Source organism: Sorex araneus, chromosome 3 (assembly GCF_027595985.1).
Source record: "Sorex araneus isolate mSorAra2 chromosome 3, mSorAra2.pri, whole genome shotgun sequence".
Taxonomy (NCBI): Eukaryota; Metazoa; Chordata; class Mammalia; order Eulipotyphla; family Soricidae; genus Sorex; species Sorex araneus.
Window position 1 is genome coordinate 42,132,113 of NC_073304.1, and position 15,494 is coordinate 42,147,606.

The 15,494-nt window shown below is 41.3% G+C and overlaps 1 protein-coding gene across 1 annotated transcript in view; it reads left to right on the forward strand.

The window, feature by feature from the left end:
* Window positions 1-4,747: 4,747 nt before the first annotated feature.
* Window positions 4,748-15,494, forward strand: part of SLC35F4 (solute carrier family 35 member F4) — a 252,363-nt gene continuing 241,616 nt past the window's right edge. Inside the window, exon 1 of the mRNA XM_004601777.3 lies at window positions 4,748-5,102. Coding sequence (XP_004601834.1) covers window positions 5,000-5,102 — 103 coding nt within the window. The 5' untranslated portion in view covers window positions 4,748-4,999. The remainder of the gene's footprint in view (window positions 5,103-15,494) is intronic.

Sequence of the window (15,494 nt, forward strand, 5' to 3'; positions counted from 1 at the left end):
GAGTAGGGGAAGAGCAGAAGGAAGAGTACAAGGGGAAAGGCAGAAAAAGAGAGTCAAAGACTAATAAACACACATATATTCACTCAGAGGTCACAGACAAATTCCAGATTGTGACTGTAGCACTCAGCACTGTCATCCCATTGTTCATCAATTTGCTCGAGCAGGCACCAGTAACGATCCATTGTGAGATTTGTTGTTACTGTTTTTGGCATATTGAATACGCCACGGGTAGCTTGCCAGGCTCTACTGTGCAGATGGGATACTCTCGGTAGCTTGCCAGGTTTTCTGAGAGGGACGGACGAATAAAACCCAGGTTGGAGGCGTGTGAGGCAAACGCATACCCACTGTGATATCCCATCATCAAAATTGTGACTGTATTTGATAAAATTTTTTAAAGATGTTATCCAAAGAAGTTCAATGCATTTCCAAGGAAACGAGCTTCAAAAATAGTCTATGATGAAGTCTGGTAGTGAAGTTCAAATACAAGTAGAGTCTGCCCTGACTTCTTACAAACTAATGACTGAACCTCAAGTCCTTTCAGTTCATGTGATCTGTTCATGTTATGTTAACAATGCCTACATATCATAAGATTGAATAGAAGGGCCAGGTTAGCATTCCAAATGGGGTGGATAAGGCATAGACTTAAATATTCAAAGCAGCTTCCCTAAAAATGGGATATGAAGACTGTGTATGTGTGTGTATGTGTTTATTCCCAGATTCCTGTGTTTATTACCTGGTTGGATAGACATCAGAGCCTTTCTTTCTCCATTTTATTTTAATATAGAAAAAAATGACACCTGTTGATACAATTTTAGAATTAAAATTAATTAGATAACCAGCTCCAATATTAAAATAATAAGTATAAAAATAAATTTATATGAAAATCATTATATCAAATCACAGGGTAGTTATGTCCTTGTTTAAGAATTTATTAAGCTGTTACTTTAGGAGGTCTACTTGGGTTTGGTGTTTGCATTGGGGGTTATGTATTTGCTGTGCACACAGTGAACTCAGGTTTGTTCTCCATATCTCATCTGGGTTCTTGAGTCTTACCTGTAGTAATTCCTGAGTACAATGCCAGGATATTTTCTTGAGCAGTCAGGTGTAGTCTAACCCATGCAAATCTTCTCTCAAAATAATTTGTCATAATTGTAGTGATGTCTAAAAAACTCAGCTGAAAGCTTAAAAAAATTTTGATATGAACCAAGAAGTACTATCACTATCTGCTTGCTTTTCACTGTTGATTAATTTATAACTGTAGAATCAAGTTAAATAATAATTCCATCAAAATAGTGTGGCTGTGGTAAGCGTCTGCTTGCATTTATTGTTTTAGTCACCCTTTATAGACGATTACAGAGACATTTGTAAATGCACTGCTATTTCAAAATTAATTTCCAGGTCAGTCTGAGAATTTTTATAATTGCTTTGAGAAAACATATCCTTGTGGACATAATATTTACATTATTTAAATTCATGCTGAATTTGCTCTTTGTATGAATGATGAGATCTAGTTAAATATATTTCTACCACTTATCTGAAAATTTCTGAAAACAAAGCAAAACTAAGAATAAGGCAACAACTTACACAATAAATTTAACTAATAACACAAGTGACTTAATTATAGTAAGTTAAGTTACAAATATAAATAGGACAAAATCATTGTCTTTCAAATTCTATGCATGTTTAAATTCCTATTTACATGAGTGGGACTAAAAATTGCTTCAGTGTTATCTCAATTTCTCCCTAATTAAATGTATGTATTAATATGCTCATGAGTGTAATGAATGTAATTAAACACACATGCAATATAGCAAAATTTTTTTTACAGAAACTTTAAGCAAAAGGGACATCTTTCCTGTTTTTGCTTTAGGGCCACATCTAGTTGTATTCAGGACTTAGTCCTGGCTCTGTGCTCAAGGGTCACTTCTGGTGATGCCAGATTGCTAAGTGTTCTCACCTGGACATAGGGTGCTGGGGATTAAACAGAGGTATGCTGTGTGCAAGGCAAACACCTTATCCCCTACTCCAAACTATTTTTCTGTAACCCTGAACAAAAGGCACATTTTATTTTATTTTATTTTAATTAATTTATTTTTTAATTAGTGAATCACCATGAGGGTACAGTTACAGATTTATACATTTTTGTGCTCATGTTTCCGTCATACAAAGTTCGAGAATCCATCCCTTCACCAGTGCCCATTCTCCACCACAAATAAACCCAGCATCCCTCCCAACCCCCCCAATCCCTTCTCCCTCCACCCCACCCTGCCACTGTGGCAGGGTATTCCCTTTTGTTCTCTCTCTCTAATTAGGTGTTGTGGTTTTCAATAAAAGTGTTGAGTGGCCATTGTGTTCAGTCTCTAGTCTACATTCAGCACCCATCACCCTTCCTCCGAGTGGCCTCCAACCACATTTTACTTGGTGTTCCCTTCACTATCTGAGTTGCCCTCTCCCCAGAATGTGAGGCCAGCTTTCAAGCCATGGAGTCAACCTCCTGGTACTTATTTCTACTATTCTTGGGTGTTAGTCTCCTACTCTGTTATTCTATATTCTACAGATGAGTGCAATCTTTCTATGTCTGTCTCTCTCTTTCTGACTCATTTCACTTAGCATGATACTTTCCATGCTGATCCACTTATATGCAAACTTCATGACCTCATTTTTCCTAAAAGCTGCATAGTATTCCATTGTATAGATGTACCAAAGTTTCTTCAACCAGTCATCTGTTCTAGGGCATTCAGGTTTTTTCCAGATTCTGGCTATTGTAAACAGTGCTGCGATGAACATACATGTGCAGATGTTGTTTCGACAATACTTTTTTGCTTCTCTGGGATATATTCCCAGCAGTGGTATTGCTGGGTCAAATGGGAGCTCAATTTCTAATTTTTTGAGAATCGTCCATATTGTTTTCCAAAAGGGCTGAACTAGCCGGCATTCCCACCAGCAGTGTAGAAGGGTCCCTTTCTCCCCACATCCTCTCCAACAGTGGTTGCTTTTGTTATTTTGGATGTGTGCTAGTCTCTGTGGTGTGAGGTGGTATCTCATGGTTGTTTTGATCTGCATCTCCCTGATGATTAGTGATGTAGAGCACTTTTTCATGAAAAGGCACATTTTAAATGAATATGAGCAAAGCCTTTTACTATGGGCAGAGCATTCATTTTAAATAAGGTTCCCATGGAGGTGGGGGGTGTTGAAAATTGATAGTAGAGGTGAAGTATAAAGGTACTGACATTTTTCTTCCATAAAATATGTCAGCATTGTCCTAGAATTGCTTTATCCTTTCAGTTTATTTTGACCTTTTAAGTTCCTACTGTCCTTCCATCATTCTTTTCCCAGAAGGCAAGAGTGGGAAGATACTATTTTCTTTACGAACTCTGCTACTGCCATCTTCTCAGATTCACTCCACACTTTTCATCCTGTGTAAGGTCTATGTCAGGATGAATACCCTTAGCAAGTGGTAGAAATTTAATGCTGTATTTTCATATACAGGTCTCACAATGGAGACGTTATGGGTGCCCCCTAGAGCAAATCGATGATCAATGGGATGACAGTGACAGTAATACAGTGATTTTCATGTGCTTAAGCCCAAATGAGCCTTTAGAAGTTCCCCTAGCTCTCTTCTCTTATGGACCCGCACAAAATGACGAAAAAAGCGACAGGTTCTTTGGCGGTTTTTGAGGGGACAATGGAATCAACTTGCTTTTTGTCTTTGTCCCTCCCAAGCTATCAGAAATGTGAAATTAGAGCAGGGCTGTCTGAAATGAGACTGAGTTGCAAGGCGAACAGGATGACCTGCACGCCAATGATCTAACCTCTGCCCGCCGCCACAAGCACTTCAGTTTTGCCTAGAAAGGAAGAGGCTTATTTTCAAGCAGTGGTGTCTGCAAACTATGGTGAGCTCGGCTTCCAACTGACCCCTACAACTTGGTGCGTATCTCACCCAGGCAGAAGCATCCCCTCCAACTCCACCCCCAAACCCCCGGGGTGAAAGGAGGGTGTGCTCACTGCATTCAGGGTTTCAAGGACGTCCTGGTCTCAGAGCCAGTCTCTATCTACACTATGGCTAAAACGTCCCCGACCAGGTACTGACGGTGTGAGGATTTCTCCCTCCCCAGCCTCCTGTTTTCAGCAGCAAAGGCGGGAATAATTTCTTCTTGGGCCGTTTGGAATCGAAGAATAAACAGGCTGTGAACAGCTGCATCTCCTGAACCTTTGATGTTTTCTCTTCCAGGAAAGAGGGTCCAGACAAGGACAGTCAGGTTTGGGGGTGTGATTCTCTGAAAGTCTTAAGAGAAGATAGCTGGATAATCCTCTATATGCCACCTGCTGGGCCCCGTTTTCTTTGCATTTCTTAAAAAAAAAAAAAAGACTAAGCAAGTTTTGAGAATTGCTGACCAACAAGGAGTGCGGAGCAGCATCCCTACGGGTTGTAGATGCCAAGGGGAGCCGAGCCCCTGGGCGCTGCCGGCACCCCTCTCTTCCCAGTGCCTGTGTGCCCCTCTCGCAGGAGATCTGCTGGGGTCTTCCCACAAACCCCACCGACGTCCACCGTCTCCCCTTTGCTTCTTCTCCGGCGCCCCCGAGGGACCTCGAGTCTTTTCCAGTCCGTGGGGCGGGGGGGCGGGGGGATGCTCTACTTCTGCGCCAAAGGGTTAAGGCCCCGGGGTGGCGGCCAGGTGAGGTGCCACGACCCCGGCCGCGGTGGGCGTCGGAGGGGAGGGGGCGCTGTTCCCGCAGCAGAGCGCCGGCGGCGGGCGGGAGAGCTGCCAGGCTGACGGAGAGGCCGGCCCGAGTGGGGGCCGCTCCGCCGCCGCCGCCACCGCCGCCGCTGTGATGCGGAGCCCGAGCTGCGCCGAGCGGTGGAGTCACATCTCGGGCGCGGGAGATCGAGCTGCAACATCTGCACCCGCGGCGGCGGCGGCGGCACCTACACCAGCTCCCCGGCTCAGCGCTGCGCTCTCCGCCCCGCCGCGCCGGGGGCCGCCGCCCCGTGCTCTCTATGGATGTCAAGGCGGCCCCCAATGGGGTGGCCACCATCGAGGACCGGATTCTGCGCATCACCGGCTACTACGGCTATTACCCGGGTTACTCTAGCCAGAAAAGTAAGACGCCCGGGCTGCCCCGTGCTGGGCGCCGGCAGGGGTGGAAGGCTCGGGACAAACGGTGGGGACACCTGCAGCCCAGTCCGCGCCTCCCACGCCACCCCCCGCGGCGGGCCCGCAAGACTGTCCGCTGTCCGCGGTGCTGAACCGCGAGCGCGATCGGGGATCGGGCTGGTGGCGTCTAGGAGTTCGCAAAGAGTCGGGCTGGGGAGCGGGAGCGCAGAGGGAAGCCGGGTTGCGCTCCGGTCTGCCAACCCCGACTTATTTACGACCCGAGAAGGCTCCTGGGGCTGTTTACTCAGCAGAGATCTACACTGGGGAGGCCCTCCTCGAGAACCCCTGCTGGGTGCCAGGCTGCGGGCGGGGCCCGGGAGAACCTGGCTGGGCAGGCTGGGGTGGCGGGTATGCAGAAGGCGGGTGGGGGTGGGGGTGGACGACCTAGACGTGAGCTTTCGTGTCGCTACGGTCGCGTGTGCGCTACTCGCTGCGGAGATGATGTCCGCGCAGCAATCAGTCCTGTTGAAACATCCCTAAAATGTTTTCCATCCTCTATCGAGCAAGCACTGCTCAGGTGTCCCTGGATGCAAGCTCAGTCTGCTGTGGGTGGGCACTGAGGGTCAGGGAAGCGCCACCTCACCGCAGCCGTCGCAGCGCGCTCCGAATCTGAGCGGGTTGTCCTGTTTTGTACCCTGTACCCGCTCTTTTCCCAGAGAGCGAGGTCATTGCACACGGACGTGTGTGTGCGTGTGCGCGCGCGTGTGTGTGTGTGTCCAAGGAGAGAGAGAGAGAGAGAAGGCGAGGAGCTGTAAGCTGCTCTGAGCCCAATACACAACCCCCCCCCCACATGCCCCCTCCCCCCGTGTTAGTTGCTGGGACTGGTTCTGCTCCAGTCCGAAGTGAAGCTTGGTTTTCTCTGAATTGGGGGAGTAGCTGCGTTTCAATTTTCATGCAAGTGGGATTTCACTTTCACTGTCGGTTTATGTCGCAATCGATGTAGCTAAATTGGTGTTTTTGGTGATACTATTTTAACCAAGAAGATTTGCAAGTACCCAGATTCATTTCTGATCGTTATTTCATCGTGATATTTTTTTTGATCAATCAAAGGGATGCTGTTTTTCTGAAGCAGACAATCGTTTAGGCATAGAAGAGAACCCTGTCATATAACTTCCTCCCACCATGCCCCCTCTGTATTGACTACTTATTCAAGAGCACTCTTTCATTGGGTTTCCTCACACAGAAATTTGCCTGTTTAGTGTTTCAGAAAAGGCCTATGTGACTTGGGTGGTTTCTGTCTAGGTGGTTTCTGTCATTTTTTTTAGAGGGAGCGTTGTTATTGTTTTAGCATTAGAAGTTGCATTATTTTCAATACAAAAGTAATTGTATAGTGTCAGTATTTTCTGTGAAGAAAATAACATACTGTGGAATGCAGTAGAAGTCTTAGTACTAATTTGAAAACTTGTCCCCCCACCCACTTATTGACAAAAGGTTTCTTTTTAATCCTAGAAATTTAAGTGAAAGCAACAATATGGTTTAGGGAGATAACTTGAGTTTCACTTTTGAGTATATTAATAAAGAACTGTGGGATTTGATTGCTCAGAGAATGGAAAAAACTATCTGGAATAACAAGACTCAGGATAGTTTGTTATAATTATTATCATTGGATTTTTGGTTAATAACAAAGATCCAGAAAGAATACTGGAAATTGACATTTTAAATGTTCGTATTATCTCCCCATACTTGCTCAAATCACTGCATATGCTTCATTTGCAAAGCACTAGCAAGACATAAAGAAAGAGCAGCATTGGCCAAGATAACAATATAATTGAAGCCAAGAGAGACAACAATGCATTTACCATATTTATTTGGGATGGTACTTACCTAATTTTAGGCCACAGAACTCAAACAGTGAAAGCAAAGAAATTCACCAAGTTGTAGTAAAATAACTTTTAAGATGTTCATGCTTCTTGACATAGACAGAGATCACCATTTTGCACAATGAGAGAATAGGAGAAGATATGGAAGAGGGACAGAAAGGTGAGCAGAAGCAAATGAACCTGACCTTAAGGCAGTCTTCAGCTAGTAAACAGACACATTGAGGCAAACCAGAAAAACATGGTCAATTAATTTAACTGTTACCATGAATGAGCAACAGTTTGAAGAAGTCAGAGGGATATGTTTGGAAAGAGCTAAACTGAGGACTACTCAGTATGTGAAGGCAAGGGGATTTTAACATTTTCTGACTAAGGGACCTCAAGGTTGGCATGATCTCTTGATATCTATGCATTTACCTTTTTGAGAAGGAGAATCACCTCTGAGATGGTGCATTCATGATTATACACATGTTAATGTATTCTGCTATTCTTGCCAAGAAATCAGGAAGATAAGCACATTTTCCAGAACAAATTCTAGTAGCCAAGTCATAAAAATATCATAGGATTTAGAGAAATTAAGATACTTATATAGTCCACTGGTTCATTTGTTTTACGTATCTCAGTCAATTTAATGAATGGTTATTGATCATGAACATTTATATGTAAGGACATAAATATAATATATGTGTATTATATATGTACATGTACATTTAATTGCATAGTGTACACAAAGGACACAAAGCTGATTATGACTTGGTCCATCTTTCAGGTACCTAGAATCTGGCAAGGAAATATATATAAACTCATTCAGCAAGTGTTAGAGTGTCTTCTTCTGTGTACCAATAATGTATCAGTGAACACAGCAAAAAAATGTTTTCCCTTTTGACAACTTACGATCTAGTGGGAGGAAACAAAAAATAGAGAATTTATGTAGAGCATTTCAGGGTAATAGGCACTGTACAAAATTATAACAGGGAAAAAGGACAAACTCAGAAGGAGGTAGCAATTGTGATAATTTAAATAGGATGTCAGGTAAAGAACTAAAGAACAAAATAACTAAAACCTGAGACTATAAAGGAATTAGTATAGACTTTGGGAGAAAGGTATTCATTCCAAGTTGAAGAAAGAACTAGTGCTAGGCTCTGAGGTGGAGGGTACCAAACTTGCCAGAAAAAGAGCAAGGAGCCCTGGCTGGCTAATATGGAGAGGTTGATTAACTGGAAGAGTTACTGGAAGAGTGGTTGAAGAGGGTCTCATCCACACTATGTACACAGAGGCTTAGATAAAATAGGATCCTTTCATCTAGTGTGAGTCCATTAGCTTTTTCTCTGAATGAAATGAGAAGCTACTACAGGAATTTGGTAGGAAAGGAAGGTGACTTGATCTCTGTTTCTAAAGGAATGGATGCAAAGAGACTACTTAGAATATTGTTGCAATTAGTTAGGTGAGAAGTGATTGTTGCTTAAAAAATGAGTGGTTATATAAGGCCCCAAAGTAGAGAGAATAACAAGTAAATTGTCTTCCATAGAGGCAGGGGATGGAATGGGTGGAGGTGGTGGGAAGAATACTGGGAACATGGTGGTGGAAAATGTACACTGGTGGAGGAATGGGTGTTTGATCATTTGTATGACTGAAACTCAAACATGAAAGTTTTGTAACTGTTTCTCACAATGATTCAATAATTTTAAAAAAGAGTGGTTGCAATGGAGATAATAAAAGATGGTCAGACCCTAGACATATTTGAAATTAGATCCAATAGGACTGCCTGCTGAATTAGATATTGTATCTGGAGAAAGAAATTAGAGAGGGAAAAAAGTTATACTATCCTTTCTAGATTGACATGGTTTGACTTGCCAACAGCTGAAGTATGGAAGACTTTAAGACCAAGAAAACGTAGTTTGTCAGGAAATGAGGATGACATTTTGGAAAGGCTTAATGTAATTGGATATATAGAATAAGATTAGAGATCAAAGGCTATATGTTAATGAGGATATGAATTAGAGTTATCCCAGCATTATAATGGTATTTAAAGTCTAAGACTGATGAGCTCTCTAAGGAATAAACATATGCAGGGAAGGGAAGAGAAGCAAAGATTGGCTCTGAACACTTTGCATCAAGAGATTGAGAAGAGGTTCACTGTATCACTGTCGTCTCATTGCTCATTGATTTGCTCGAGTGAGCGCCAGTAACGTTGTCATGTTCAGGGTCCGGGGAATGAGGCCCATTATTGTTACTGTTTTTGGCATATTGAATATGCCACAGGTAGCTTGTCAGTCTCTGCCACGTGAGATTCTGCATCGCTCTCTTCTGGGAGCTTTGTTTTATAGTCTCTGGATCTTGGCCATTGATGAGATTATATGGAGCCAGGGGGAGTTTGTGGGTGTGACTGCCAAGCTACTGGAAAAATGGGGATCTGGGTGGAGGAGGTCCAGTCTTAAGTCCAGTCTTAAGCTGAGCAGGCTTGGAGATCTCAGCCATGGGTCCCATATACCTGGGTTCCTCTGCCGGTTCCTTCATGCATGAGGCTCATCCGAGCATTTGGAGAGTGGCCTTGAGCATGGCTGTGGTTGGGTTCTGGAGGTTTTCAGCTGCCTGGGCTCTGCTTGGGGTGGGGAGGGAAACTCAACCCGCCCCTTTCCGAAGGGTCCCCGGTGAAAACAGCCTGGCACGATGGAGAAGAGGTTAAATCACTGAAAGGCCAATGAAGTTTTCCATGAGGCTCCTAGGAGGACTGGTGGAAATTCAGGAGCATGTGAGACCCTCAAAACTGTGAAGACTTACAAGAGGAAGAGATTAGTTGCTATTAATGTTGCTAAAACTGACCACTGAATTTAGCAATTGGAGTCAATTGTTGATATTGACAAATGTGGTAAGAATAGATAAAATATGATAAAATTTGGAATGTATATAAAAGAAAATTAGATGAAGAGTCATAAGTGTCTTGACTCAAAGGATTTTTGTGCAAAAGAGAACAAAGGACATGGGGGTCATAGGTTTAATTTTTTTCCCTTAAGATGAGAGACAGCAACATATTGGCATGCATATGAGAATAATTCAATAGAGAAAGAAAATGTGGGGAGGTAGGGCATGGAATCTGGCACACAAGGAAAGGGACATTGCTTTAGATAGGAACACGGATATAGGGCAGAGTGTGTGGGTGCAGGTTCTGGAATAACTGAAATATTTATGGCTGAAGAGATAGTACAGTGTAGGGCATTTGCTTTGCATGCAGTGACCTGGGTTTGATCCCCAACATTCCATATATTCCCTGGCTCCCACCAGGAGTGATCCCTGAACAAAGAGCCAGGAGTAAGCCCTGAGCACCTCTAGGGGTGACCCTCCACCCGTCAAAAAGCCCCAAAGAAAGTACCCCACCCTCCTGGAATATATGAATAACTGTCTCCTTGGATAACTGAAGTGGTGGGAGTTTCTTTTTCTGGTTGCTCTTATGTTTTTTCAGTTAGAAAACAAGGTGGTTGAGAGTGAGGATATAGGAGGAGGTAAAAGTTGGAGGAGAGAGGGGTGAAGTGTTAAATAAGGAGACTGAATGGATTGGAAAAGTACAGATAACTTTTCTGGTTGCCTAGAGGGAGTAATTTCTGGCTACAGATTTAAAGTGAGATCAGTTAGCAGGCTGCTTTCATTGACAAAGTAGAAGCATTTTAGAGCGTGTGAATAAGATAATAAAATAACAAGGCAAGGGCATTGTAAATGTTGCATATATGCAATTATTATTATGGCTTACAATAAAGTATAAAGCTGTTAAGTAGAAAAGAAGTCAAGATGACAAGAAAGAGTGAAAAGACAATAAAATCAATACACTGGATATTTCAGTGGGATCAAAGGTTAGTAGAAGTTAGCTGGAAGACAGAAGGTGGTGATCAGAGAAATGGTGCTATGGTCCAAGACACGATTCATTTCCATAAGTGAAGTCAAGTGATCAATTCATTCATAATTTACTGTATTCCACTGCTGATATTGTTGGCTTAAGTCTTCTTTCTGTATTTATGTAAAAAAGACATATAAATGTGTATTGTATTAAAACATGGTGGCTTAGAAACTGATTCTACTTTTAAACCTGAAGCAACTGGCCCTGGCACATGGAACATTGTTTTCTTTCTGTGTACATCAATTTTCTTGTTTGTAAAAGACATTAGATAGTTGTTGTCTCATAAAAGGCACACAAGTGCTGGGCTTTGACCAGCTTCACAGAGTTAGACGCAAGGATCTCACTCAGTAAACCCTAGTAACTTTACTTTTCCTCACTTTATTTCATCTTTGGTTTCAGGTAGTGGCCAGTGGTCTCTATATTCTATGCCTTTTGCATCTTTTGAATTCCTCCCTCCCTGTTTCCCATTACTGACCAGGTACTGGTTATTTCCCGTTTGTAATTGTAAATTATTTACATTTAGAGTAAAAATCCTTCCCCTTGCTCTGACTCCATTCTTTATCCAAAAATACTAATTTCTGGCTCTTGTGGCTAATTTCTCTAGCAGCTGCTATGACAGCATTTCCTGTGGTTCCAGCTTCAGCTGTCTCCTCTCAGTCTTTTCCGTTCAGTCCATGTCTTTAGCATCATCTCTGCGCGTGCCTCTCCAAGTCCATTTTTACTGAATCCAGATGTATATTTCAAATGTCCTGCTAGAATTCCTAACAGGATGTCCCCCAAGCATGGCACACGTAATATTAAATTCATCACTTTTTCTTTTAAATTCTAGCTTTTCCTTATTAATTTACTTTTAAAGCCTCCAATAGCCTTATCTAATAAATTACTCAGAAATTTAGTTTCATCCTCAAATTCTCCCTCCCTTTTCAATTTTCATTAACAAGTGCTACTATTCTGTTCCCATTATGACCTTTCCATCTTTCCTGCTATTACCTTAGTTCTATCTATTACATCTATCACCCAGCCTTCAAATTTGAATCCTTCTCTTTCAGCATGCACAAATTACCAAGATTTAATTCACCCCAATGCAAATTTGTTCATCTCACATTCCTAATAAAATGTCTGTCATAAATTTTTATTTTGTCACTGTCAAGGTAATAGTAATGCAGAAAAATCTGGAAGACAGAGAAACAGAGAAAGATTAAAAAAATAATCCGCAATAGTTTTCTCTAGAGGTGATTGGTAGCAACATTTCTGCTAACACTGATCATTTCATATTCCTATATCTACAAACACATACAAATGCATCATATTTATCTTACACCCAACATTCCTTTAATCAGTGTGTGTATACATCTATCTATCTATCTATCTATCTATCTATCTATCTATCTATCTATCTATCTATGTGTGTATATATGTATATATATCTATATATCTATGTATGTATGTATACATATATATGTATATATATTTGGGCTTCCCTGGGGGCCTATCAGGTAGTAGGCTTAAGGATGTAGTGATTTCTTAGTCCTACAATGCTGGGGATTACTTGAGCCTAATCTGGCAGTGCTTTGGCCAGATGTGTCACATTTTGAGAGCTGCACCATCAATGCTTGGAGGACATTGTGGTGATGGAGATACAACCAGGGTTAGTGACATGCTAGATATATGCCTAAATGCCTTTACTATCTCTCTAGTTTTTAGTCAAGATACGTTTAATAGTGGTTTTAATGTTTGCATAGTCTTCAATATGTACAGGGACCTTAAACTACATAAATTATGGGATTTTTAGTTGATTTCCTCTTTTTAAATTTCATATCCTTTGTGGTATCTCAATACCTTGACTCCCTTTTCTTTTGACTTCTTAGTCACTAAATGTAAAATGCATTCTCCCTGCAAAACTTCCTGATTGCCTCAGGCTGGGTTAATCCTTCTCTCTGCTACTGTTATACTGTGTACTCACCTCTGCGCCACCATTTAGCACACTATTTTGGGCTATTTGCTTTACACAAGACTGTCTCACTCGCAGATCTTGGAGAGGGCAGGTATTCAGTTTCATTATATCTTTTCATATTAAACAGTGTCTCATATATTCTTAGATATTCAATGAAATTTATTGTATCTAATAAATGATTATACGGTTCTTTTAAAAAATGAAAGTAGATCATTTGTACATAAAGCAAGAAGTAATGCATGTTGTTTGTTATTCAAGGAAAAGAAAACATTCTCCATTTCTGAATGAATCAAACAGAGGTGCCCATTGAGAGAATGAAAATACAACAAATGGTATTTTAGGATGACTTGCCTCTGTGGTTATAACTTCTGTGCTTGGTTTCTTCTGGCTTCCTTCTTAAGGTTTCCTAAACCTTAAGGGGGTGTTGAGGTGGCAAATATTTTTCTATAGTGTTAACTAGAATTATGTAAGCAAGTGGTCCTGCCCTTTGGAAGTAGTTATTGTTGGTCTTCGTGATACAATGTTACTGTTACATTTCAATACTCTAACTGGGGTAAATTATAGAATTGTGCCTTACAAATACAATAAATGCAATAAATATTTCTCCCAGTGCATGTCTGTATATACTGTGACAGTAGATTTTATATCTCCTTGTACATAATGTTTTGTAAGCAATTATAGGTACAATTGAGAAGTCTTTGCACCAGTTTTAACTATAAAACCTATAAGGACTATGCTGATGTATGACACAAGGCCAGTTCAGTGTGTGAAAGCTGTTATGATGTGGAGGAAGGTAATAACATCAGTTTTATGATTATAAAATCCTCGCTTAGCTTTCCCTTGCAAATAAGTTATCACTTATTTTTCATATTTGATGTTGTACTTTGGTTACTAAATATTATGTTAGAGCAATGCTAAAAATAATTCATATTCATAACTTTTCTTTTATTATGGGATGTTGATTCTAATTCATTATTCATTTCTGACTTACTGGTACACTGAATGGGGTAGTCCTACATAGTAAGAGTCCTGCGTGCTTCTAAGGATAGTTCCTGGTGGTCATGAGGTTATTCCCAGTGAACTGACTCAAAAGAGAGGAGCTTGAGTCATAGAAATGATCTGTACGTCTGGAGATGTGGCTACTCAGACATCCAATTAGAGAAGAGGGGTGTGTGTGTGTGTGTGTGTGTGTGTGTGTGCGCGCGCGCGCGCGCGTGCGAGTGTGTATTGAGGGGTGGAGAGAGGGGTCAGGGGAGATGGTAAGAAGCCTAGGATGGGATGGGGAGGGTTAGGTAAAAATTGGCGGACAGGGCTGAACCTCTATTACAGTGGGTGATGCCCTTGCCTTGCTTGAAGTTGACCTGGGTTTGATAATGCTGCACCACATACTGTCCACCAGTCCCTCCAGGAGTGATCTCTGAGCCCTGAACACTGCTGGGGGTGTAGCCAAAGTCCATTCTTCCCCCGACAACAAAAGAATTGGAAGACAAATAATTAGGAAGTAAAGACCAATTTATTGGGAATTGCATGACTTGATTTTTATGTGGAATCTTAAAGGGGCAGTTCCTTTTCTGACCTCTGATAAAGCTGCAAACATAACAGATTATTTTAAAACAACCTCATTATTTTTTATTTTCTGCTTTAAAAATGTTTCATTATGTTATAAACACATTTACATAGTTCTTATAGTCCCCAGAGTTATAAACTGTTCAACCACTTTCAGGTACAAAGTATCATTGGAGAAAAATAATCTTGTCTCCTACCACTCCTTGACACAACTACTGTTATTTTGGTTAATTTATTTATAATATTCCTGAAGTATTATAGTTTTCACTTCTTAATTTATTGGCATATGTAAACTATAGTGCTGTCATAATTCTTATTTGTACATACCTATAAATAGACTATATAGATAAGTATCTTTATTTCTATCTACTTAAATTACTTTGCATTTAGTATAAGCGTTATTTATTTATTTATTGCTGTGTTTACTTACCTTGAGAAATTGAAATTGGATCTCCTTTCAGACCTCTTGGTTTAAAGAGTTTAGATAAGCTGGTTCTTCACTTTTTGAAATTAAATAAAAGGAAGTGGTGGTGAGGACTAGTTTAGTGTTTAGTTAGAGGATTCCACTTGACTGGTTGTAGAAAAAGTGGAAGTGATGCAGAGGATACTAGGGCTTTCCCATTAATTAAAAAAAGTGGGATAAATGGGAGAAGTTAGCCTAAGGTCACGCAATGCTGTGGGGATGCCAGTTCATCTTATTTCTTTACCTTTCATGGATTTTTTTACATTATTTTTCTGATCCATGTTCCTCATTTTTTTTACTTTGAATCTTTAAAAAAAAATTTATTAGTGAAACACCATGAGGTACAGTTGTAGACTTACAAAGTTTGTAAGTCTACAACTGTGTTTCAGTTGTACAATGATCTAGTACCCATCCCTCCACCAGTGCCCATTCTCCACCACCAATGATCCCAGTATCCCTCCCACAACCCCCACCCCATCCACGCCCCCTCACCCTGCCTTTGTGGCAGGGCATTCCCTTTGCTCTCTCTTCTTTTGTGGTTTGCAACAGAGGCATTGTGTGGCCATGGTGTTCAGTCTATAGTCTACTTTCAGCTCGCATCTCCCATCCCGAGCGGGTCCTCTAGACCACCTTTGCTTGGTGTTCCTTT